This window comes from Miniopterus natalensis, chromosome 1 (genome assembly GCF_054644295.1).
Source record: "Miniopterus natalensis isolate mMinNat1 chromosome 1, mMinNat1.hap1, whole genome shotgun sequence".
NCBI classification, from domain to species: Eukaryota; Metazoa; Chordata; class Mammalia; order Chiroptera; family Miniopteridae; genus Miniopterus; species Miniopterus natalensis.
The window spans coordinates 88898131-88924907 of record NC_142081.1 but is presented as its reverse complement, the minus strand read 5'-3'; the positions used below and the strand labels follow the sequence as shown (position 1 = coordinate 88924907).

At 34.4% G+C, this 26777-nt stretch overlaps 1 protein-coding gene across 2 annotated transcripts in view; it reads left to right on the top strand.

The window, feature by feature from the left end:
• The window catches only part of ITGB1 (integrin subunit beta 1), a 45597-nt gene extending 20840 nt beyond the window's left edge, over positions 1–24757 (top strand). Inside the window, exons 4-16 of one of the 2 annotated variants that reach the window (XM_016197158.2) lie at positions 2303–2525; positions 4087–4257; positions 5055–5293; positions 8526–8681; positions 10093–10188; positions 10481–10570; positions 11942–12082; positions 12249–12448; positions 13940–14178; positions 14389–14611; positions 15219–15451; positions 17478–17644; positions 23552–24757. In XM_016197158.2, coding sequence (XP_016052644.1) covers positions 2303–2525; positions 4087–4257; positions 5055–5293; positions 8526–8681; positions 10093–10188; positions 10481–10570; positions 11942–12082; positions 12249–12448; positions 13940–14178; positions 14389–14611; positions 15219–15451; positions 17478–17644; positions 23552–23617 — 2244 coding nt within the window. In that variant the 3' untranslated portion in view covers positions 23618–24757. Of the gene's footprint in view, positions 1–2302; positions 2526–4086; positions 4258–5054; positions 5294–8525; positions 8682–10092; positions 10189–10480; positions 10571–11941; positions 12083–12248; positions 12449–13939; positions 14179–14388; positions 14612–15218; positions 15452–17477; positions 17645–18580; positions 19125–23551 lie in introns of those variants that run through there. The other variant, XM_087823872.1, reaches the window with a different exon arrangement.
• Positions 24758–26777: the final 2020 nt, after the last annotated feature.

The following is a 26777-nucleotide window of genomic DNA, read 5'->3' as shown; positions in this document are numbered from 1 at the left end:
AAATTTTATTTTATTCACTTTTGTCATCTTTATACATTGCCTAACATGGTATATTCCACGAAGCTTACTGAATGTTGAATGAGTAAAGGAACAAGCAAACCAACGAATGAATGAATGAGTTAGAACAGGAGGTGAAGGAAGGTAATTTTGAAAATAAATAATTTATTCACTGAATGAATCTTATCAGGTCAAAGCTTATTATTTGTTTTTATTCAGGCATTTGACCCCCACATTTCAAGTACTGGTTTTGTAGGCATAACTGGTCAAATATGGTTTGACCATATGAAAGAAAAATGAGAGGTTTTTGTTTTGTTATTTCAAAATTTTTCTAATGGTGCTTTCTGTTCTCCTAAAAATGGTATTCTGGAATTAAATTAGAGATAATGGAGGAAATAGGGAGTGCTGTGTGTGTCTCAGACTCGGCTTACTTAACTAAAACTCTTAGTTTTCTGATCTGGAAAATGAGCATAATAATACCTGCTTAGTGTTGTTATAAGAGTTATGATTGATTGAACTTAATGCAGTTTCATTTAGAAGGTTCTAAATGAGTGGTACCTGCTATCATCAACAATATCCATTCTATTAGGGTTATAGTTTATCTGGAATTGAAGGTTATCATACCCAAACTATTTAAGTAGTTTAGTTTTTGATCTTTGTGGCATAATTCTTAAATTATTAAAGGCTGTTTTGGAATATGTTTAGTGAAATTTTACTGGAATGTTATGATTTTAAAGTTTCCTGGATTGGCTATTGTTTGGAAAGTAATAATGTGCCAGTATTATTTGGGCTTTGGTAGTATTTTAGGTGTGATAATACATGAAAGCAGTGCAGCTTTGAACCATATGATCCATGGCATGTCTTTCCATTTGTTTCTCTAATTGTATAAATGCTCTCATTTAGGGTTATGTTTTCCTTTAAAAATAACTGATCAAAACCACTGTGTATTTTTCATATTTAAGTGTTCTCACTTACTATGTACAGCATCATCAAGTTGGTTGATAATAAAATATCATATCAGTGAACGTAAGTGACCCCAAATAAAAGGCATTCTCTCATTTTCCCAATTTTAAGGTTGAAAAAATTTTTGGCCTACTAGATATAAAATTCTTAGGGATATATGTCAAATGTCTGTTATAATAATTGATTTAGTTATATGTACACATTTTAAAATGATACACTCACATATACTGTCATTGTTTTTTTCCTCTCACATTTTATGAAAAATTTTTATTCACAATCTTTATTTACTTCTTAAAAGCAGTGTTTTTGTTTTTACTAAGGTACTTCTTTGGTCATCTGATGAAATTTTTATTTCCATCTAAGCTGTTTGCGCTAGAACACATTTTGCTTTTTTTATTTTTTAAAAATATATCTTTATTGATTTCAGAGAGAGGAAGGGAGAGGGAGAGAGAGAGACAGAAACATCAATGATGAGAGAGTCATTGATCGAGCCTACGACCTGGGCATGTGCCCTGACCCGGGATTGAACCCCGATCGCCTGGATCCTAGGTCGAAGCTCAACCGCTGAGCCACGCCCGGCCGGGCCGTAGAACACATTTTGAAATCATGTCAGTACTGGAAATTTTACCCCAAACCACAAGTACCATTTACATCCATTAGGACCTTTTTTATTTTTTAAATTCACCCTATGGAAATATATTCATAAACCGTGTCATATAATCACTTACTGTATTGTTTTAAAAATAAACTTTAAAAAACTTTTACAGTAACAACCAGTACTTGAACATTTTTCAAACTTCCAGGAATACTAAATTTGTGCTAGATTTCTTAGTCTTCTCTTTTGAAATAACATTTAATCAAAATACTTTTAGGATAACGTGTTTTCCATAAACATTATTGTTCAAGATATTGTGGGAGAGAATGCTACATAATATGAGAGACTTTTAAGGATTTTACTTAGGGGAAAATATTTGATATTTGGTTGTATATACATTACTAGTGGCTGTTAACCATGCTGAATAAGTGATTTCACTGAAGAAATTTTTTGATTAGATACTCTGAATTTGAAGGTGGGACAGTTAAAATGTATACTTAAATCAGTCCTAAGTATTATTAAAATAGTAAATTATTAGTAATATATTAGTAAAAAAAGTATTACTTTCAAGGAAAATATTTTATTTATAAACAAAAGCACTTACGGTTTGGATGAAGGAAACATTTTGTTTAAAAACCAGAAATTAAGTGCATTTGATATGTCACTTGATTTTTGCAATTTAATTGTGTATTTACAAGATTTGACCAGTAGCTTTTTATTTATACCTATATTTTATATGTCGTTTAGACATTTTTACAAGAAGGAATGCCTACTTCTGCACGATGTGATGATTTAGAAGCCTTAAAAAAGAAGGGTTGTCATCCAGATGACATAGAAAATCCCAGAGGTTCCAAAGACATAAAGAAAAATAAAAACGTAACCAACCGTAGCAAAGGAACAGCAGAGAAGCTCCAACCAGAAGATATCACTCAGATCCAGCCACAGCAGTTGGTTTTGCAATTACGATCAGGTACAGAAATCTAATTCTGGAATACCTTTGTTTCTTCTTGAGCTTTTTGACAGCTTTATGTAAGCCTCTTACCAGTTTCTGTTGAGGGTTCATTTTCATATGTGGACTGGCTCTCAAGTAGAAATGTGGAATACATTAAATTTTAGAAATTTTTTCAGACATAACAATTTGTGAGACATATACTTGAAATAATAATAATAAATATTGCCTAATGTTCAAAGTAAATTCTGTTAAAGATTAAGAAAATATTAGATTTAATGAGTTTTAAAATTAAAAGTGTTCATCCTCTGGTATAATTACGTAATAAAAGACAACATTTTAACCTGTATTTTTCCTTTGTATATATAAGTTTAGTATTAAAATATTAAGATTTTCATAAGAATCTGTAGCAGTCTCCTATCTAAAAAACAATAACAAAAAAGAAAACAAGCCCTCTTCCTACTCCTTCCAGCTTCCATCCCCTTTTTCTCAAAACAATGGTACACATTGATTGTCTGTGACTTCCACTCCCATTTACTCTTCAGCCTGATGCAGTCAGACTTCTGCTTCTAAACCTGTTCAGGCACAGTTCTACCATCACCTTGCACCACCATGCTTAGTGTACCTTTGTCAGGGAACTCTATTTCTTTTAACCTTTCTGTGCCAAGTAATGCCTTCGAGCCTCTTGAAATGCTCTTTCTCTTCGTTTCTATGGTATCACTGCTAGTTTTTCTTAACATTGCTTTTCTAATCTCTTTGTGTCTTTTTTTCTTCCTTTCTCTTTGCAGTCCACTTAGTTGTAGGCTTTCATCTCATGGCTTTAAAACCATTTGTATACTGGCACACAGTTTTCTCTTAAGCTTCAAACACATTTGTCGAACTGCATACTAGAAATTTACATAGAGATAATCTAGAAGTTAAAAATTTAATGATTTTTTTCACCCAAACCTTCTCTTTCTTGTGTATTTCCTAAGTGAATTATACATATACGAACACCTTTTACACATCTCTCCTGTCCTTTCTCATTGTTTCTATTGAGACCTTCATTGTATTCTTAGATTTTTGCTATTGTTTCTTAACAAGTCTCTTTGTCTCTATATAAGTCATTTTTAAAATTTTTTACCAGGTTTTCTAAAGGAAAAATCAGATTATGTTATTTGCATATAGTAGGATCCCATTCAACAGAGAACAGTCTTGACTTAGAACTTCAAACCCTAAAAAGTCAGATGTACTCTATAATGTGTCCTCCCCAACCACCCCACTCTTATTTATGTTGCTTCATCTACCTGTTTTCCTTTGTGCTATTTATAAATCAACCATTTTTGTCTGTCTTATCCATTGTGGATTGGGGATATTGTCTTTTTCATCTTGTTTCCCCAGGGCCTAGCATTTTAAGTATTTGTGAATGAAATTGAATACACATCAGTTGCATTACCTATAGGATTCCCATAGTTTTTATAAATACTATGGTAATAATACATTTCATTTTATGGTTTTACCTTGTAAATACAATTTATTTGGTTTTTCTCATTGCTTTTTATTACTGTAAGCTAAATTTATTTTCTAATACCTGTTTAATTAGGGGAGCCACAGACATTTGCATTAAAATTCAAGAGAGCTGAAGACTATCCCATTGATCTCTACTACCTAATGGACCTCTCTTATTCTATGAAAGATGACTTGGAGAATGTAAAAAGTCTTGGAACAGATCTGATGAATGAAATGAGGAGGATTACTTCAGACTTCCGAATAGGTGGGAATATTGAGAAAATAATTTGCATTTGTATAAATCTTGGCAGTTTTGTTGTTCATCACATACTTGTGAGATAATGCCAGGTTTTAGTCTTTGCTTTCAAAGTGGACTGGTAATTCTTGTCACACATCTAATAAATTTTGTTTCCTTATTCTTTCATTACGTATACTACCATGTTTTTTGATACAGATTATAGATGTCCTTCATAGTCACAGGGTATTGGTTCCAGGACCCCCTGCAGATAACCAAAATCCAAGGGTGCTTAAGTCCCTTATATAAAGAATGATATTTGCATTTAGGCAACAGCGCAGGGTCACTTTAGTCACATGGATTCATCCTAGTGCTTGGTGCATGACAAATTCAAATTTTGCTTTTTAGAATGTTCCGAGATTTTTAAAAATATATTTGATCTGCAGTTGGTTGAATCTGTGGATGCAAAAGCCATGGATGTGGAGGACTGACAGTCTACCAAATGGATAATGAAATGCTTGCTTGTGTTCACAGGAACTTACTCTTTCATTTGTCGATTTATTTTGCAAATATGTTGCGTATTTAGATTCTGTTTCATTACTAATTAATATGATTGCACCAGCCAATACAGCTTACTCTCACTTCAGACCTGGATATTTCATATTATAATGATCTCCTTCTCAAACTTTACTATTAAAACCTTATTATTTCTTATTAAGGAAAAAGATTGACTTACATGTGGTAACATTCTTGATTTCTTTTTTGTAAATGCAAGTTCATCCATCCATCCATCCATCCGTTTCTCTTTATGTATTTTTCATGCACAGGGTTTGGCTCTTTTGTGGAGAAAACTGTGATGCCTTACATTAGTACAACACCAGCTAAGCTCAGGAACCCTTGCACAAGTGAACAAAACTGTACCAGCCCATTTAGCTATAAAAATGTGCTCAGTCTTACTGATAAAGGGGAAGTATTTAATGAACTTGTTGGTAAACAGCGCATATCTGGAAATTTGGATTCTCCAGAAGGTGGTTTTGACGCAATTATGCAAGTTGCAGTTTGTGGGGTAAGTACATTCATTTTCTACAAAGAAATATTACTTGTATGAATTTTAAGTGTGATTTTACTATCAGTTAATAGAAAAAAAATTACCTTTATTACCATACCACACTCAGTTATTCCAGAGAAGTACAGATTTTAGTCCCTTAAATTCCCCCCAACTACAAGTGCTTTAGAAAAGCATATGTAATCATTATGTCCCTATTTGAACCAGGCACTTAGTTCATTTATACAGGGTTTTAAAAATCCAGAGTGCTTACCATTTGAAACAGTGGGACACTTTAGCTGGTGTTCAAGGTTTTTAGAAGAGACCCAGGTGTCCTGACTTTCTGGCTTTGTGCCAGAGATGGAATTGAGGTCATTTGAGGTATCACAAGAGCATTGAAAGTGCTCAAATGGAGCAGTTTCTCAGGTGTTATTTTCCTTTGCTCAGTTTTCTTCTGCTTATCATATTTAAAATATGCCTTTCCCTAGCCCTGGCCAGTGTGGCTCAGTTGGTTAGAGAGTCATCTTACGTGCCAAAGGGTCAAGGTTCGATTCCCTGTCAGGGCACATACACAGCTTGCAGGTTCGATCCTTGGTCAGGTCATGTATCAAAGGCAACCAATTGATGTTTCTCTCATCGATGTTTCTCCTAATTTGTAAGCCAAGAATGTGTATTTTGAGAAGACATAATATTTGTAATTTTAATTATAAGATTTTCAGTAGTAGCAAGCTCATCTTCATTGGACTGGTGATTAGAATCCATTTACCAGATTAAGATTTTGAGATGACCTTATAATGAGGTAGCTGAAGCTGGAATTAAAAAATATTGTGAGGTAGATAAAGTTTGTCTCTCTTTTTTTTTTTTTTAATTACAGTTTACATTCAGTATTATTTTGTATTAGTTGCAGATGTACAGCATAGTGGTTAGACAGTCATGTACTTAATAGAGTGGTCCCCCGACCCACCTGGCCCCATATATAGTTATTAGGATATTATTAACTATATTCCCTATGCTGTACTTTACATCCCCATGGCTGTTCTGTAACTACCAATTTGTACTTCTTAATCTCTTCACCTTTTTAACCCCGTTCCCCAACCTTCTCTGTCAACCATCAGTCTGTTCTTTATATCTATGAGTCTGTTTCTTTTATTTGTATATTTTGTTCTTTAGATTCCACCTGTTAGCAAAATCATATGGCATTTGTCTTTCTCTGACTTTTTTCACTTAGTATAATACCCTCTAGGTCCATCCATGCTGTCCCAAATGTTAAGATTTCATTCTTGTTTATGGCTGAGTAGTATTCCATCGTGTATATGCACCACAACTTTTTTATCCACTCGTCTATTGATGGGCACTTGCGTAAAGTTTTCCCTAAGTACCTACTACTGTATCATTTCCTCCCTGCCTTTTTTTCCCCTTGTAATACCCCTATTCCTTAGACGTCCTTCCTTGATTCCAGATGTTTCTTAATGGTTACTTTTCAACCAGTTTTTTGCTAGGGTGCTGACTGATATGCAAGGTACTAATATGGTATAACATTATGGTATAGTGGCTAAGAAAACAGTCTTTAGACTATTAAGACATGGCTTCAGATTTTTCCATCACTACTGATCTTAGGCAATTGACTTAGCCATTCTAGAGGTCTCTTTCCTTCTTTTTAAGAAGGGGTAATAATAGATAGACCTCATTAGGGCTATTATGAAATCTAAATATAGTAATCCATATAAAGTGCTACTAAGCACTCAGTAGATATTAACTAATACATTATTATTACTTTTGACTTCTCTCTGGGTAGTTGCAATTTAAGGATAGCCTGCTTTTAAAGGGAAAGAAAGAATAATATTGTAGGAGCTGTTCATTTGTGATCCTGTTAGCAGCTCACTGGTGAGAGAGCATTCTCTGGGCTCTCTCTAACTATGCTTCATTCAGCCTGTAGGATTAAAACATGCCTTAGCATCCATAGACACTATCTTTCTGATAATTATGCTGAGAGTAACTATTCTACCTACTTCTCTAGATGCAAAAGAGATACACGTTCCACTGAGTTGCCAGCATTCATAAACTTAATTTCTGCCTTCAAGGAATTTGCAGTCTTATGAAGATATAAACAGATGTATTGAGTAAATTTAGACAAATATAATTACAAAATTACCAAGAGAGAAAGGAGATTTTACGGCTACATTAAATTCTTTGTTGAATAAGATGGAGAATAAAATAAACGAACAAATAAATAGTACTGATGTGTTAGAATAGTGGAATTTAGCAGAACAATTCTTTGGAGAAGATTATTATTCTTCTGTAGTTAAAAAAGGAAGGCCTAATATGAAGGGTCATAAAGGATGTATATGCTATAAAACCAGCAGGGAACCTTTTTTTTGCCAACGGCCTTTTGGATAGTTATAACATTATTCTCGGACCATACAAATTATCAACTTAAAAATTAGCTATGAAAAAAGCTCCTAGATTTATTGAATTTCTAGTCCTGCCTGAGGTTGCCTTGGCAGGGCCATACCAAATGATTTTGCCCACGGGCCAGATGTTTCCCACCCCTGCTATAGAAGATAGAGCAAGGATGGAGGATGGAAGGGAACAAGACAGCAAGACAGCAGCAGGAGGGTAAAGTAAAGCATGGGCTGAGATATTTTTATTTACCTAGCAAATACATGTGAAGCACCTACTGTGTGCTAAGCACTGTGCTAGCTGATGCATATACGAAGATAAGCAAAACCAGATGTGGTCCCTACCACACATGGAGTTAGTTAGCTTACCTTCTGGTAGGGGGAGAGACATTGATTTTATTTTATTTATTTATTTATTTTAAATATTTTTTTTATATCTTTATTGATTTCAGAGAGAGGAAGAGAGAGAGACAGAAACATCAATGATGAGAGAGTCATTGATCGAGCCCACAACCCAGGCATGTGCCCTGACCGGAAATCGAACCCTGATCGCTTGGATCCTAGGCTGACGCTCAACCTCTGAGCCACGCCCGGCCGGGCGAGAGACATTGATTTTTAAAAAAACAAACAGTTTTTTAAAACTGAGAAATGGACAGCCAGGCAAGATACAGTTTTACAGTAGGATGGTTTATAGTTTATTCAGTGGGCTCTGTGTGTTTTATCAACAGGAATAGTATTAGAATTGTGAAAAGAGAAGGTAAAGAGAAGATACAGGATAAAGTTAAAAGTGCAGTGGTAGTGTATATGAGTTATTGTGAGTGGTAGTTTAAAATTATAATCCTTTTCATTTTAAGTCATTGATTGGCTGGAGGAATGTTACACGGCTGCTGGTGTTTTCTACGGATGCTGGGTTTCACTTTGCTGGAGATGGGAAACTTGGTGGCATTGTTTTACCAAATGATGGACAGTGTCACCTGGAAAATAACGTATACACAATGAGCCATTATTATGTAAGTGCTTAATTCTTTACACCTTGAATGGATTCATGTTGATTTTAGTGTTTAATGCTCAGAGTATTGTGGATGACAGGCTTGTGGGTTTTTCAGGATGTCAATGTAAGAAACATTCAAACCTATGAAGAATTTTTGTGAGTTTATTTGAGCCAAACTGTCTACAATTGCCGGGAAGCAAAATCTCAATGGATTGAGATAATGCTCCGGAGAATGTCAGTTTTGCACTTTTGATGCATTACAATCAAAAGAGGAGATGTAAGTGAGTAACATGAAATCCATTGGTGATTAGATTAGGGAAGTGGGTGAAAGCAAAGCGGGGAAACCTGGGATTGGATAAAAAGTAAAATGATAGACACATACTTCTTTTACATAGGTGGATATAGGATAGTTAACAGTCAACAATTAACTCACTAACAGTGAGGGGATTTGTAGTCTCTGCAGAGCAATGCGTGTGCTTTGAGGGGTCTTGAAAAAGGAAAGTTACTTTGACATTCCAAAGAAATGTCATCATAGATGCAAAAAGACAATAGATAGGCTCAGTTAAGGTAAAGATTGACTTTTGTCAGAGAAGATACCAGCCTAGGACAGGACTATTCACCATAGACTGCTTTGAGTTAAAAATTTTTAATTTCAGACCATCTGATATGGTTACTTTAGGTCTCTTGAGTTTGTAAGGCCACCACACAGGCCTCCGCTGAGCTTGTCAGGGTTAGTATATGGCCCCTTTTTGCCCACAAGGGTTTGGGGTTTTATTATTTTGGTAAGTATGTGCCCTAACCTAACATGCAGGAAAGCTGGTATTGTTTCTATAGAAGTGGCTTTGTGCTTGCTCTTCCGTGCACTTACAGACAAGGGCCTCAGTAAGGTGAAAGGAGCTACTTTGACACATTTACTCCATGCCTGAACCCATAGCTGCTTCTCCTTTCACTTGCATGCATCATTTGTTAGCAAATTTGTTATTATTTATAAACAAATAATTTATAAAGTCTTAACAGTCCTTATCTTGTTTACATGTGAGTTTTATAAATAGGCACTGTGCCTCTACTAAAAATAAAGATTGGCAAATTATTTAGGTCTGGAAGAAATTTAAACCTTGGTGAATCTTGGTCTTTTGCTTAAGTAATAGATAAATACAACCTTTAATTACTGGCAGTTCTTTCCATTTAATATACATAGATAATCTTCCTTTATAAAATCTTTTTATTATGAAAATTTTTATACATACATAAAGAGAAAAGAGGATTAGAAACCCACACGTAACACCACTTCAGCAATTATTTGTGTTACTTCAAGTGGTCTTGTGTAAATGATCCAGTTATATATGCAATTCATTATGATTTTCAAAAGGAACTGAAAATGTATTTATTGGATGTAATTACATACTAAATTTTATTACTTAATTTCTTAGGATTATCCTTCTATTGCTCACCTTGTCCAGAAATTAAGTGAAAATAACATTCAGACGATTTTTGCAGTTACTGAAGAATTTCAGCCCGTTTACAAGGTGAGATAAGAAGAACAAACTTCTAGACCCTTTTTTTAGCTCATTAGAGGCAAAATCATGTCTGAATTCAGGTGTGGAAAAATGTCACCAGCTAGACGGACTGGGTATTACAAAAGTGGTTTATATTAATTTTTAATACATATTGTAAAGCTAGTTTTTATGTTTTTTTTCAGGTCTGACTTATGTTATTTAGAAAATTGTATAGGGAACTGGTAATTAAAAATAAGTAGTAGGTACTCAGTAGGGGCTTACTGGTTGAATGATTTGTATTTTATCTGTTTTTTAACTGCAGGAACTGAAAAATTTGATCCCTAAGTCAGCAGTAGGAACGTTATCTGCAAATTCCAGCAATGTAATTCAGTTGATTATTGATGCATACAATGTGAGTACTACATTTTAAATAAGATCTGTTTGGACAATACCCTGTTGAGAACACTGTGCTCAAAGAAAATAAAACTCTCTTCATATACAATACAGCAAAACCCAGAAGACAACATAAAATTTAAATTCTATATATCTGGAGGAAAATCTCATATTTTCTTTAAAAAGTGTAATTATTTATGTAGTCTAAACAAAGCAAAAATATGGAAAAGGCGTATGGGAGAACTTCTGAGTATCTATTCGAATGTCATTAAGTAATAAGTCTTCTTGTTGGAAAGCAATTGGGAAGCATAACTCACATTTAGATTTATAAGATTGCCTCAATCTTCTTTTTCCTCTCCAAATCTCCTTTATAGACTCATCTGTTTTGATGAATTGTACTAGAAAAGTTTTTTTGCCAATTCTTTTCTTGCCATATATTTTTCTATTCTCAAGAAGGACAAGTACCATAAAATATATATACAAATGTAAAGTTATGTATGCCTTTACCTATTTTAAAAAGATTTATAAGGTTTTTTCCCCTACACATGGAAGGAAGTTGAATTGAAATTAAAGAGGAATTGTTTGTTTCGTCTAAAGTTTAATTCAGACTACCTTTAATAGTACTCATTAAATATTGATTGATAATCATTTTAAGTAATCTGAAGGCATTCATAACATTATGGTAACCATTATGTGTTATATGCACCACCTCTGCTTCTCTTCCCTTGACAGGTTGAATTTTAGATATTTGTTAAAATTCACGTCAGGGGTTCCCAAAATATTTTAGGAAGACCCTACCCAGAAAGAGAGAGAGGTTTTTACAAAGATTTTCAAGATTCCAGTTGTTTCATGTCTTCCTCATCGTTGTTCTCCATCTTAACAGCATACATTCCCATCCATGTAGGGGTATGTACAAGTGATAGCTTGCTGCTGCAGCCTTTTGCATTTTCGGAGCAGTCTGATATTCTAAAAAAGCACTGGTTTGAATCCTTCTTACTTGGAGCTATTGGGTTTTTTTTTGGCCAGGACTACCAAAGTTTCTAAGCATGTCTGTTCCCAGACTGTATAGTTGATTGGAGTTCTTGGGACTCCTCATAATTGATACCAGGATTCTGTGCTATATGAGTATTAATATTTTAACTCAGATATTAAAATACATATATTATAACTTTTCAATCATGTACATTATTTTGAAGAATTAGTCCTTATTAATTAGAGCCTGTTTCTTTAGGTTCTGTGTTTTCTAGACACTCAGGATTTGGCTTCAAATATTTTATTTAAATAATACTGTTTTCTTAATGGTTTATTGTACCCATTGGTTTTATGCATTCAACTTATTTTATAGCAGGATTTTGTTTGCCTCTCCTCTGTATAATTAGTCTTGTTTTAGTCCCTTTCCTCAGAAGTAATTTTGGAAAACAGCAAATTGCCAGAAGGAGTAACAATAAATTATAAATCTTACTGCAAGAACGGGGTGAATGGAACAGGGGAAAATGGGAGAAAATGCTCCAATATTTCTATTGGAGATGAGGTAGGTTGCATAAACATTTTCTGAAGAAAAGAAAAAATTGCTTTTTTATGTAAACGGTCTAGTTTATAATTTGAGAATAAAAGAAATGAGGAGCTTTTTGAAGTATTTTTTAGTAGATTTAAATCACTTAGTTAACTTAAAACTTTATCTTGTTTTTTCCTTTAAGGTTCAATTTGAAATTAGCATAACTTCAAATAAATGTCCAAATAAGAATTCTGAAACTGTTAAAATTAAGCCCCTGGGTTTCACTGAAGAAGTAGAGATTATTCTTCAGTTCATCTGTGAGTGTGAGTGCCAAAGTGAAGGCATCCCTGGTAGTCCAAAGTGTCATGAAGGGAATGGAACCTTTGAGTGTGGAGCTTGCAGGTAAGATGGAGGTGGTTGGAGAAGGATACAGAGAGGTATTGATTGCTTTGGAAAGATACAGGCAGGCTGTGTTTTGGGACATCCAGAGAAAATCTCTGTATATGGAACAAATAAATGTTTTGTTCCAACAGGATCAGTTTTATGATTGTGTGTGTGATATTTATAGAAAGTTCTTCCTTGCCTTTTTTTCTTAAGACTGCTCTTTAAAATAAAAGTTTTTATAGCCATCCAAGATGTACTTTTAACAAACTGTTAAGGTAGCATTTGGATTTTTCTCTCATATAATAGCAATCTGAGTTTTCTAGAGCTACATAAGCTTATATAAATACGTTTATAAAAAAATGCTTTGGAAAAATAGATCAAATTTATAATGGTGATTTTATCTGGGAAATTGAATTAAGAGGCAGTAAAGGATGTTCGTTCACCTTTCATTACATATACTTCTGCACTGTTGTAATGATTTTTAAAAATGAATACATTTTGTAAAATTAAAAAGAAAACTGTATTTCAGAACTTAGAATCAAATTAACTTTAATCAAATTATTTTAAAATTTATTTTTACACTGTGGCTACTTTTTAATTAAAAATTAAAATTAAAAATACTCTGAATACAGCTTTCTCCTTAAAAGAGTAATAGGAAACGGGGAGAGTATTTTGATTAAATGTCAGCCCCAAATGACTGGGCTCTTAAGGATGTTAATCATGAGAAAAATAAATGGCATTATTTCATCATCAGCTATTAACTACTATTCTAAATAGCAATTAAAATGTTACATTTTTATTTTTCATGTACATATCCTGATTCATATAGATCCATTTTTAGGAAAATATCATTTAACTAAAAAGATTATCTTGAAAATGTTTTGCCTCCCTTCCGTTTATATATTTACCAGATACAGAATTATTGTATTCACTATCTATAAGCATTAGGTGTTTTAAAAATATACAGTGTGTCTAAAAAGTCTGGACCCATAAGATGCATTTATTTTTAAACAGTATGTTACTTCTATTTTCAAGTGATATGCTCAGTGTTTTTCTTCAACTTCCATGCACTTTTGGGATGTGTTTATTGTACTTTACTGTACTTTTTGAGATTAATAATTGGACCATGGCTTTAAATTTAGAGAATACTTCACCTTTAGAATAGCAAATGTAATAGGGTATCATTCGTAAACATAACATACTCTTTAAGTTTATCCTATTTCCAAATGTATTATTCACTTGTTTATTGCTGGATTATATTTTCATTTTAGTTAAAATGGTTACTCTTCTGAAGAAAGTTTCTTTCCCTAGACCCTTGCATCTATTCCATATGAACTTGAATGGCTGGTATGTGTGTGCATATGTACACTTTTGTGTATATGAACACTCCCATGTAATATAATTGTAGCTTTAAAGACATTGTTCACAGTCTTATTTCCTCTCCCATTGTTTCTCACAGCTTAACTTGCTGTTCTTTTATGTGATTGAAATTTTGGACTCTTTCTTTAGGTGCAATGAGGGTCGTGTTGGCAGACATTGTGAATGTAGCACAGATGAAGTTAACAGTGAAGATATGGATGCCTACTGCAGGAAAGAAAACAGTTCAGAAATCTGTAGTAACAATGGAGAATGTGTCTGTGGACAGTGTGTTTGTAGGAAGAGGGATAATACAAATGAAATTTATTCTGGCAAATTCTGCGAGTGTGATAATTTCAACTGTGATAGATCCAACGGCTTAATTTGTGGAGGTGAGAAAGGGATCAGAAAATGTGATTCCCATGTAATACAATAAAAATGTTCAATGTGCTTGGTGAATAAATAGAAAATGGACATCACTGAGGGTCAATTCATCCCTTAGATACACTTTCTTTCGCATTACTGCTTATTTTTACTTTTAAGTCAATTACCTGATTTTTATGTTTTACCACTGTTATGAGAAATGATATTTTTTATTGCAGGACAAGGTGTTTGCAAGTGTCGTGTATGTGAATGCAACCCCAACTACACAGGCAGTGCGTGTGACTGCTCTCTGGACACGACTTTTTGCATGGCCTCAAATGGACAGATCTGCAATGGCCGGGGCATCTGTGAGTGCGGTGCCTGTAAGTGCACGGATCCCAAGTTTCAAGGGCCAACTTGTGAGATGTGTCAGACCTGCCTTGGCGTTTGTGCTGAGCATAAGTAAGTATTCCTAATTGCTTGAAATAGTTGGTATTTACTGTTTGTTGCCCTATCATCACTAGATCTAGAACTGTACCTACAGTAGCTTATACTGTAAATAAGCTGTCTGCCACACAGAAACCATTCTTTAAATCTTAAAATTTTTTTCTCAATAGCTAGTGTTCAATGATGTTGAAATGTGTCATAATGAGGATGATACTGTTATTTTGATCTGAATTTGTTATATAATTCAACCTGTGTGATAACCTTTGTTAGTTAGCATTGAAGGTTTTGCCCCTTGAAGAACTGTTGTATCAGTAACACACTGTTTAAATTACTTTGGTTTTATGTTATATATTTAATATCTGATAGGGCAAGTTTTATTTTACTATTTTCTTTTTCAGGATTTTAGTTTGACCTGTAATAAATTATAGTTACACTTGGGAAACTAGCATCTTTATATTTCGTTTCTCATTTGAGAAATGTCAGATGCCTCTTCATTTATTCAAATCTTTCATAGCTCTTGGTTTAATTTGGTCAGATTTTGAGTCTAGACCATAAAATAATCTTTAAGCAAATATTTATTTTAAGTAATAAATTTTAAATGTAATAATTTGTGTTTTAACAGAGAATGTGTTCAGTGCAGAGCCTTCAATAAAGGAGAAAAGAAAGACACGTGCGCGTTGGAATGTTCCCATTTTAACATTACCAAGGTTGAAAGTCGGGACAAATTACCCCAGCCAGGCCAGGTCAATCCCCTGTCCCACTGTAAGGAGAAGGATGTTGACGATTGCTGGTTCTATTTCACATATTCAGTGAATGGGAACAATGAGGCCATTGTACATGTTGTAGAAACTCCAGGTAGAAATCTGATCATTTCAAAATGCTTATTATTTTTCTTTTATGTCTTGATTCTACTACTTAGGCCTATTGGCAGTTCCTTTAATAACCAGGAATGGCTTCCACCTTGGTGATTTTAGGTTCAAGTTGGGACAGGTTTAATCTCAAAGTTTAAAATAGTATTTAATTAACTATATAAGAAATGAGGAAAAGAGAACACAAGTTTTAAGTTTATGAGGAGTTTGAAGATTAAGTGCAATAATCCACACAAAGCACTTGGCACAATGCCCAACACTTAGTAGGTACTCAGTAAGAGTTATATCATTATTGATGATATCTAACTTTGAGCTTGAAATAGGCTGGGACACTGGAAAAGATAATTTGTTAAAGAATACTATAAAGTGTGAATTTGTTCAGCTTCTCAGGAGATAAAACATTTTTTGGTGTTTCTGTGCATTTTTTTAATATAGCTTTGATTTTTTGTGGGACTATAAGTTTTCTCTTGGATAAATATTAGGAATGGATTTGGGGAGCATATGTTATTTATATAAGGAAGAGCAAAACTGGTTTTTAAAGTCTCTGTACTGCTTTGCCTCTTCAGATTTGTGTTTTGCAGTAGTGTCTTCCAGTTTTTTCCTCCTTGTCTTTTCATTTTCTTGACAGGGTTTTTTGAAGACCAGACCTCTAATTTTTTTTTTTTTTTTTTTTTTAAATATATCTTTATTGATTTCAAAGAGAGGAAAGGGAGAGAGAAAGAGAGATAGAGATAGAAACATCAATGATGAGAAAGCCATTGATCGGCTGCCTCCTGCACGTCCCCAACTGGGGATCGAGCCCGCAACCTGGGCATGTGCCCTGACCAGAAATCGAACCCAGATTGCCTGGATCCTGGGCCGACGCTCAACCGCTGAGCCATGCCCGGCTGGGCAGACCTCTAATTTTAATTGAACTACACATTTACAGTTCACCAAATTTTTTTTTTTTATGTATCTTGCTTTTGTTATTTTATCTGAGAACTCTTTGCTTAACTCAAGTTCATATGGATTTTTCTCCTGTGTTTTCTTCTAGAAGCTTTATAGCTTTGGTTTATTTATTTAAGTCTGTACCCCTTTTGGCTTAATCTTAGTATATGGAGTGAGGTTTAGTTTTTGCATATGAATATCTAGTAGTTCTAGCACCATTTGTAGAAAAGACTGACCTTTCTTAACCTTTGTTGAAAATGAGATAACCTTATGTGTGTGGGCCTATTTATGACTACATTCTATTCCATTAATCTATGCAACTGTCTTTTAGCTAATATTACACTGTCTCAGTTATTGTCGCTCTATACTACTCTTGAAGTCTGGTATTGTGAGTTGTCCAACTTCGTTCTTTTCCAAAAGTGTTTTTGTAGTGCTTTCTTAGTTCTCTGCCTTTCTTATATATTTTAGAGTTAACATGCTGATATCTACAAAAATCCTGCCAGGATTTTGATTGGGATTGCATGATCAAATTAGAGGAGAATTGATACTTTAATAATATTGTGTCTTTTCATGGACAATGGTGGGAAGAGGGACTGGGGAGGAGGTGGTACGGAGTGAAGTGGGTCATTGGGGAGAAAAAAGGACATCTGTAATATTTTAAACAAAATTTAAAAATAATAATAATAATATGTGTCTTCCAGTCCCACAACATGGAATAATTTCTTTCATCAGTGTTTAGTAATTTTTAACAAATACAAATGTTGCACACATTTTGTTGGATTTATACATAGCTATTTTATGACTTTTGAAGCTATTGTAGAAGATACTATTCTAAAATTCAGTTTCCAATATGTAAAAATAAATTTCCTTATATAGAAATACATAATGATTTTTTATCAATCATGTATCCTGTGGCCTTGTAAACTCATTAGTTCTAGTGTCTTTTTTATAGATTCTTTGGGATAGTCTATATTCACTTATTTTTCTATAAGAGACTGCTCAGTCTTTGTAGTTTTGGCTGTACTCTGTACACATTAATCCCTGGTGTGCTCAGTCTTTTGTTCATACTTGTTCATACTTTACAGAGTGCCCCACTGGTCCAGACATCATTCCAATTGTAGCTGGTGTGGTTGCTGGAATTGTTCTCATTGGCCTTGCATTGCTGCTGATTTGGAAGCTTTTAATGATAATTCATGACAGAAGGGAATTTGCCAAATTCGAAAAGGAAAAAATGAATGCCAAGTGGGACACGGTAAGTTGCAAAACATCTAAAGAGCAAGGTCAGTCATAAAGTAAATGTAACACTTCTGAGATTTGTTTATTAACTCTAAAACTGATTATTAAAGTCCTCATTAAGTGTTTTATTCCTCCATAAGTTCGTTATTCAGAGAACTCACATCTAGTGAAAAACAAAACATCTTAAATATATTTCATTAAAACAAAATACTATAGAATGTATTTCCTGGTTACTGTAGTCAATATTTTTATTTTCTTAGTAATTTTGGTCTTAAATCTACTATTCTGCCTTTCTGCTTCATGTAAAGTAGAATCCTATTCAATGGAAAAATTTTTCTTTTTCTTTTTTCCCCCAACAAATAACCTTAAGTGGAAAGCAGCCAGACCTAAAAGGCTACTACTGTATGATTCCATTTATGTGACATTCTGGAAAAGGCAAAGCTATAGGGGCAGAGATCAGATCTGTGGTTTCCCAGGGCTGGAATGGGGGTAAGGGGTCATGAGGGATCTTCTTGGGATGACCTTGATTGTGGGTGTATTTATGCATCTGAGAATTTATGGAACTGTACTTTAAAAGGATATATTTATCCTCTGCAAATTATAACTCAGTAAACCTTGCTTTATAAAAAAATTTTAAAAGCTGTTAGTCTCTGAAAGTTGGTGCTAGCATTTAGGCCTTTGAAATTTGGAGTCGGAGGTGGGGTAGCCAGATGTTGGCCCTTGTGTATATTTTGAAATAGGAAGTCTGTGACAGTTTTCAGTATTTTTAAGTTATAAATGAATTTTAGTCATTTGCATTCTAGTACAGTTTGCTTGGGTTTTTAAAAAAATAATGAATTTTAAGAAGTATAACAATAGTAAAGTTAGCAAAATAGTAAAAATTTTTTTATAGTGTTTAAACACTATGTCAATTTTCTGATGAAATCATTAGAAACTATTTTTTTTACTTTAGCAAGAAAATCCGATTTACAAGAGTCCTATTAATAATTTCAAGAATCCAAACTATGGACATAAAGCTGGTCTCTAAGTTACCGTTCGTATTTTCTTTCATTTTCTGTCTTTGCATGTGAACTTTTATTCTTTTTCATTGCACTGTGTGTCCTTTATCACTATTGCTATTTTTTAAAAGTCTGGCTTTATTTATATGACTATATTATGGCTTTTCTTTTTGTGTATTATTTTAGAGTTAGTGTTTAAAAGGGCTTTAAAGCGTAATGGCCTAGAAGCAGCATCTGTGTTGTAGTGAAAAGAGAATGTGCTTTGTGGTCAGACTGACTAGGGTGAAATCCCAGCTCTTCCACTGAGTAAGTAGGATAGTGGTGAGTCGCTCACTTTACAGAACTTGAGTTTTTCATATCTTTAACAAGGAGTCAGTAATAATGTCTTCTGTGTGATGTGGTGGTTTTTGGCTGACAGGATACCAGCATGTCAGTTATAATCCTGACTACAGACCAATAGTTTTTGTTTTGTTTTGTTTTTTTAAAAAAATACACCTTTATTGATTTCAGAGAGAGGTAAGGGAGAGGGAGAGAGAGAGAAACATCAATGATGAGAGAAAATCATTGATATGATGTGCTGCCTCTTGCACGCCCCCCCTACTGGGAATTGAGCCCGCCACCCTAGAATGTGCCCTAATCTGGAATCGAACTGTGATCTTCTGGGTCATAGGTTGATGCTCAACCACTGAGCCATGCCTGCTGGGCCAGACCAATACTTTAGATGGTATTATCTTTATAGAACAAATTATATGTAAGTTTTAGGGTGAAATATTGAAAAATGAATGTGAAGTCTAAATTTTTAGCAAAATAAAAAATATATAAATGTAACCTCGCATAACTTTTATTGTTTCTAGAACTATTTTGAGATTCTTTATTCTTGATTGTACCTTGATATTCTATTAAAAAGCAGAAGACCTTTGGTTTATATATACACATATATTTCTTGTTAATTTTTGAATGAGTGTAATACTCAAATCTAACAACCTTTTTGAAAAAGCTAACAAAGACTTTAAAAGTTTTATTACAGCCCAGCTGGGTGTGGCTCAGCAGTTGAGTGTCGACCTAGGATCCAGGCAGCCTGGGCTCGATTCCCAGTTAGGGCACATGCCCGGGTTGCGGGCTCGATCCCCAGTCGGGGACGTGCAGGAGGCAGCCGATTAATCACTCTCATCATTGATGTTTCTCTCTCTATCTCTCTTTCTCCCTCTCCTCTCTCTGAAATCAATAAAGATATATTAAAAAATAAAAGTCCTATTACAGTTTTAAACGAAAACTTAGAAAATTTCATAGTTATAATAACACTTGCTGATCACTCTTTAAGCTATTTTGATGAGTCTATGTTTTCCCTGGATGACGAATTTATCATTGTCTCTTATCAGTAGTGGACACAATTCTTATATCTGAATTTTCATGAAATGCTTCTAGCATATTTTACTATAAGCTCCTAAAACTCTGTAATGAAAACATTGTGATTAGAACAAATTCTTCTGACTGGTGATCCAAAGTTCTTTTTCCCTTTTCCAGCTATTTTCTTATTTCACACATGAGAAAATGGAGGCAAATGAAGGATTAGGTAACTTGACCTAGGTTCATGCCTGGTTAGTGGAAGAGCTGAGATTCAAACCCAGGCATTTGGGCTCCAGGTCATGGTATCTCTACATTGTACTGGTATCAATCACATATTCTTCAGGAGACTGTTACCCAATTAGGAAGAGGTAGATGTAGATCACTCTTTGTAGAGAATTACAGCTTTTTGACATTTGTTGTAACTTAGAGTAACACTACTCTGTTGGGCAAACAGTAATGGGGAAATCACTTTATTACATAGAAACCAACACTAGTTTTGCTTATAAAGTAATAACAGTATCCTAATACAGAAATGTTTAATATTTCCAGACATATAGGAAGTATCAATAAAATTAAAAGCCATTGCTGATTTGATTTTTCTTTTATTTCTAAGCTAATTTTAAGACTTTTGAAATGGCAAAATTAAGTTTGATGGCGGGAAATTATAGTCAGATGCATATATGGCCAGGTTGTTCCATTTTCATGTTAGTCTGAGACTTGTCACATTCTTTTTCTTATCTAATACTTTCCAGAAAGTCATTTTTAGAAGGAAACTGTTGCTTGGATTCCTCCCCCCTCCCCTCCCCTCCCCTCCCCTCCCCTCCCTTCCCCTCCCCTCCCCTCCCTTCCCCTCCCTTCCCCTCCTCCCTCCCTTCCTTCCTTGGTAGTCAAAAACAGTCAAATATTGACAATTTCAATATGGTTACTTCTCATAAAAGAAAAAATTCTATATGCCCTACTGAAAGGTGACTGAAAGGTGAAATTTTCAGCTTTGCTGTATGTTAAATTGTACTTTGAAGGAAATTATTAATAATAGTGAACTTAATGTCTGTATTGCTAACTTAATTTTTGGCTAAAATGTTACCTTTTCAGCCAAAATAAGCATTTGGGATAATTCTAGAAGCAAAAGTAACAATGTCTTTTATTCATTAGTGAAATCCCAACAAACTGACAGCTATGGATTATTTTGAGTTGTTTTCTCAAGAAAAATTAGAGTAAAAATAAAAAGTAGAAATTAATGAGCATCAAGAGATTAAAATAAATCCTGACTTGTAAAGCACCTTTCTGATATGGGACCAAAGTTTGCCAGTCAGTTGTTTTAACATATTTTGTATAATGGGCAGCCACTGTAATTATTTCAGTACATAAGACTCTTATGTAGGGACATTAGAAAAATCAAATTATCAACTTTATAATTGTTAAAGTGGATTGAAAAATTGTCTAGTCTGTCCTCCTCTACTGTTAATGTGAAAATAAATGGATTCCTAATCTTCCACAGTTGTGGATGATCTAATATATTTTATAGGGGCGATTCTGTAGCTGCCCCTGTCAGCCATTCCAGAGTGAGCACAAAGATGAAATTTTACTGAATACAGAGGATTTCATTTCTGAATATAACCCTTTTGATTAAAATAGACTGCATTTTCGTTGGGGTAGAGGTGGGGTTGCATTATGAACAATGAAAACTAATCTTGAATTAATTTAGTTTACCTCCAATTTAAAATGGTTCCTAATGCAGATAATTTGATTTTACCTCTAACCTTGCATGTTGGATTTTTGTTTGAATGGACTTTGAAATAATAAATATAAATGTTTGTCTATATGAAAAGGCAAACTTTTCTCCAAAGGTAAGTTCTGCCATATAAGTTATATTTTGGGCTCATTAATAGTAAGTGTTTTTCCTCCTTTGTTTTTTGTTTCCTGGGTGTTTTTTTGATACCTCCTTTACAATTTTTTTTTTTTTTTTTTTTTAAACATATCTTTATTAATTTCAGAGAGAGGAAAGGAGGGGGAGAGAGAGAGATAGAAACATCAATGATGAGAGAGTCATTGATCGGCTGCCTAGCCCAAAAACTGGGCATGTGCCCTGACGGGGAATCGAACCCCAATCTCTTGGATCCTAGGTCGATGCTCAACCGCTGAGCCACGCCCGGCCGGGCTCCTTTACAATTCTTAAGTATTAAATATTAGATTTACCTAATGTATTTATTTTAAATAAACTTAAGCAAATAGTAATTTATTTTCCAGCATATTTGAAAGAATGGGCAGTACTATCATATGCAGATAAGAAGATATAAATAAAAAGTATAACTTGCTCATACTATATAACTTATTAAGAATATAGTTGCTGTGATCCAGTTTTCTGTCTTCATTGTGAAATGTCTGCAGTAATTTTCTCTGATAATTATTTGGCTGTATTTCTCACTTGGCTGTCAAGCCTACTTCCATTTATAAGAACAGGAGAAAAAAGAATGCTGTAGCAGATATTTTGAATATATCAGTTAGCATGAGACTTTTTAAAGAAAATGGAAGTGTTAGGTTGTACAATATTATTTTCCTTTTTTATTTAAAACTTTTATTAACCTGAGCTGCTCATGAATTTTTTTTTCTCTCTTGTTTTCTTTCCTTTTTTTTTTTTAACATTTTTTTCTTAGTTATTTTTCTGCTTAAAATATCACTCAATATATTTTTGGATCTTATTATTATTATTTTTTACTTATATATCTTTATTGTTGAAAGTATTACCAATGTCCCCCTTTTTCCCCCATTGATCTCCTCCACCCTGCATCCACCCCATCTCTAAGGCCTTCCCTGTACCAATGTCTGTGTCCATAGGTTATGCATATATTTGTGTATCTTGAAAGATCTTTTGTGTTTATGGCTTGAACTTGTTTACTGGACTTAATTTCAGTACTCTTTATTAAAATATAGTATTGCAATAAAAGTAAAACACTTCACCAGTACAGTGTTGAATAATAATAATTATTTTGTGAAGAATGGTAATTATTTTTTAACATTCTAAGCAAATTTGGCAGTGTGGTGACTTGGAGGCATAGTACCCTTAATGACACTGACAACCTTACCCAGAACTGTCTAAATCAGTAACTTTTGTGAAAGAACCTCAGGAGAACACCTCCCTCCCTCACAGAAATTAAGACAAGGATTCCCATTAATTATCAAGCACCTTCTATGCACAATAAAGAGTTAAGAATTAGGCAGTTGATTTCAAAAGAGTTAATTCTTTCTTAAGACACGTATTCAAAACTAGCTAAAAGAGAGAAACCGTGACAGCACATTCTCTGCTATGGAGGACATTCTCTGCAGTAGAGGATGATCTCAAGGATGAAATAATCGCCAGATACCAGGGCCACTTTTAGACCTGTAGAGCAAAGCTTTCACTTTCCATATTTACATAAACTTTTATTAGTACCTTTTCAAAGAATTGAGTGTGATATCTTGACCAGTAAAATGGAAACGATTTCTGAAAATGACCATAGCTTTTAATATTGTTTTATAAAATAATGTTACATGATTTTTAGTACAGTAACTGATAATTTTTCTCACTTTTCTTTTTTTAGGGTGAAAATCCTATTTATAAGAGTGCCGTGACAACTGTTGTCAATCCGAAGTATGAGGGAAAATGAGCATTACCTATACCAATTTTACAACACTCAATACAAAGTAGTGAATTTCATAGTCACAGAGTAAGGTAGCTTTAGGGCAATATCACCATGGATTTTACTTGTGTAGGTTTTGAAAATGTACTATATGTATAATCTAAAAATGTTTTAATTATTTTGAAAATAATGTTATAGTCAATGCCAGGGACTGACATAATACTTGAGACAGGATGTGTTATCCTTGTCACCTAAGGTCTTGTTGTGCCTTTTTGATCTTTTCTTCCTGGACTATTGAAATCAAGTTCTTATTGGATTAAATGATATTTCTGGAATGATTGAAAAGACAGTAGTGAAAGTATGATGAAAGCTTCTGTTAATCAAGTATTCAAACTGATTTTTAGCTTTTCAAATATGTCAGTTTTCAGTTTTAAAAAATTCAAAGTAAACGTCTTACTAGCTAGCTTAGAATTGTTTTAAATTTATTTTACTACTTTCCTATTAGACATGATTGATGAGATGAGTATTTTAGGAGTTAGTTGTATAAAATAGTTTTGAAATATTTTATCTACAAAGGCCATGGGAAAATGTCATAATTAGGAAGGGCAAAACAGCTTTAAAATCCAAGTGCCACTTTAAGAAGTACTTAACTTGGAACATTTATGCTTTCTCTTTATAAATTCAAGCCTTGGATAAAAGTATTGGAAAAATTGTCTGCAAAAAGTCCTTAATTTAGCATTATTTACCGAAAGGCCTTAATTTGCATAGTATTTTTTGAATTGGGGACTTTTGGGTGAGTTTATTTTGTTTTATTTAAAGCCTGGTGCTTTTTATCACCACTTGTAATCATTTAATGTATTTATAATTTTGAGGTAAGAGTTTTTTAAATCAGTACTTTTTCTTTGATGTTTTAGCTGTAAATTTGCCTTTTTAATGAACATGTGAAGTTCTGTGTCTTAAGGAACAGCTATCACTATCCCAGTCATACTTTCAGTTAGTGCTAAATAACAGACCACTGTATATTTACTCCCCACTATTCGAGTTGCAGTTTATGTTTCATACTAGTCACATTCTTATTTTAAGTGCCTTTTAATTTTAACAGTTTACTTTTTACAATGCTGTTTACTGAAGTTATTTATTAAATAAAAATGCCTAAAATAACTTAAATTGGATATTTTTATTCTATATCCAAATTGGATATTTATTGGATATATTTTCTCTCTCTGCGTGACATTTTAATAGCTTAAGAAGGTTGATGTAAAAGATTTCTTGTTGATGGGTATTTCACATAAGAAGCTAAAACAGCCCTGGCCGGGTGGCTCAGTTAGTTGGAATGTCATCCCATACGCCAAAAGATTATGGGTTCAGTTCCTGTTCAGGGCATATACCTAGGTTGCTGGTTTGATTTTTGGTTGGGGCGTGTACGGGAGGCAACCGATGGATGTTTCTCACATTGATGTTTCCCTTCCCCTCTCTTTAAAAATCAATAAAAAATATCCTAAGGCAGGGTAAAAAGAAAAGCTAAAACACAGTATTCTTTAAAAGAAAAAATAAATAAAAGATGTGCTAGGAACATAAGTGTTTCCAGAGAATCAAATCCTTCCTTACTGGTGGGAGTGGTGTTCTAACGATATCTTTAGAAAAATAATTTTCTGAGTGGTTCCAAGATGGGGGCAGATTAAGTGGAAGCTAAACTGACTCTTCCAAGATCATACTAGAATTACAGCTAGAATATAGAAAAACCATTCTGAATGATCAACTGAAGACTGGCTGGAGAGCACCCTCATAACCAAGGACATAAAGTAGAGACCACATAGAAAGTAGTAGGAACTGCAGAGATGCAAAAGGGCTGGCTAGGGTCCCACAGGCAGCAACTGAAGGTCTGGAGGGATATCTCAACTGTGGGAAGTTCCCATTGAGAACACTGGGGCCTAAACTCCCCAGCTAAGCACCAGAACTGAGAAAGGTGCCCACACATGTCACCTGGCTGTGAAAAGCAGCAGTTTCTCTTTACCAAGGAGAGACAGCTGGAAATGTAGACACCCTCTTAAAGGGCCAACTCACAAAGTTTCGTGAACAGTCACTCAACTTGGGCTCCAACAGAGGGAGGGCAGAGTGAACTACAGTGGTGTGAGAAATGAGTTGTGAGCTCTGGAGATAGAGCTCAGAGGGCAGCCATCTGGATTCCTGTGCTGAGTGATTCCCTCATACTGCAGAAGACATCTTTCTCAGGCAGACCACCATCCAAGCACCTAAGGACCTCAATAGAAAGACAGTAACCTAATCAAAACGACCTGGTATTGGTACAACAACAGGCTTATAGATCAATGGAACAGAACAGAGACCCCAGAAATAGACCCACGCCATTATGGTCAGTTAATATTTGACAAAGGAGGCAAGAGTATCCAATGGAGTAAAGTCAGTCTCTTCAATAAGTGGTGCTGGGAAAATTGGACAGATACATGCAAAAAAAATGAAACTAGACCACCAACTTCCACCATACACAAAAACTCAAAATGGTTAAAAGACTTAAATGTAAGTCACGAAACCATAAAAATCCTGGAAGAAAACATAGGCAGTAAAGTCACAGACATCCCACGTAGTGGACTTTTCACTGATACATCTCCTAGGGCAAGAGAAACAAAAGAAAAAACGTGGGACTACATCAAACTAAAAAGCTTCTGCACAGCAAAAGAAAACTGCCTCAAAATACAAAGGAACCCCACGGTCTGGGAAAACATATTTGCCAAGGATGTATCTGATAAGGGGCTAATTTCCAAAGTGTACAAAGAACTCCTACTACTCAGCAAGAGGAAGACAAGCAACCCAATTAAGAAATGGGCAAAGGACTTAGACACTTTTCCAAAGAGGACATAGGGATGGCCAAGAGACACATAAGGAAAATGCTTAACGTCGCTAATCATCAGAGAGATGCAAATTAAAACCACAATAAGGTATCACTTCACACCTGTCACAATGGCTGCCATCAACAAATCAACAAACAACATGTGCTGGCGAGGGTGTGGAGAAAGGGGAACCCTAGTACACTGCTGGTGGGAATGCAGACTGGTGCAACCACTGTGGAAAACAGTATGGAGGTTCCTCAAAAAATTAGAAATGGAGCTGCCTTTTGACCCAGTGATTCCACTCCTAGGAATGTACCCTAAGAATCCTGAAACATTCATCA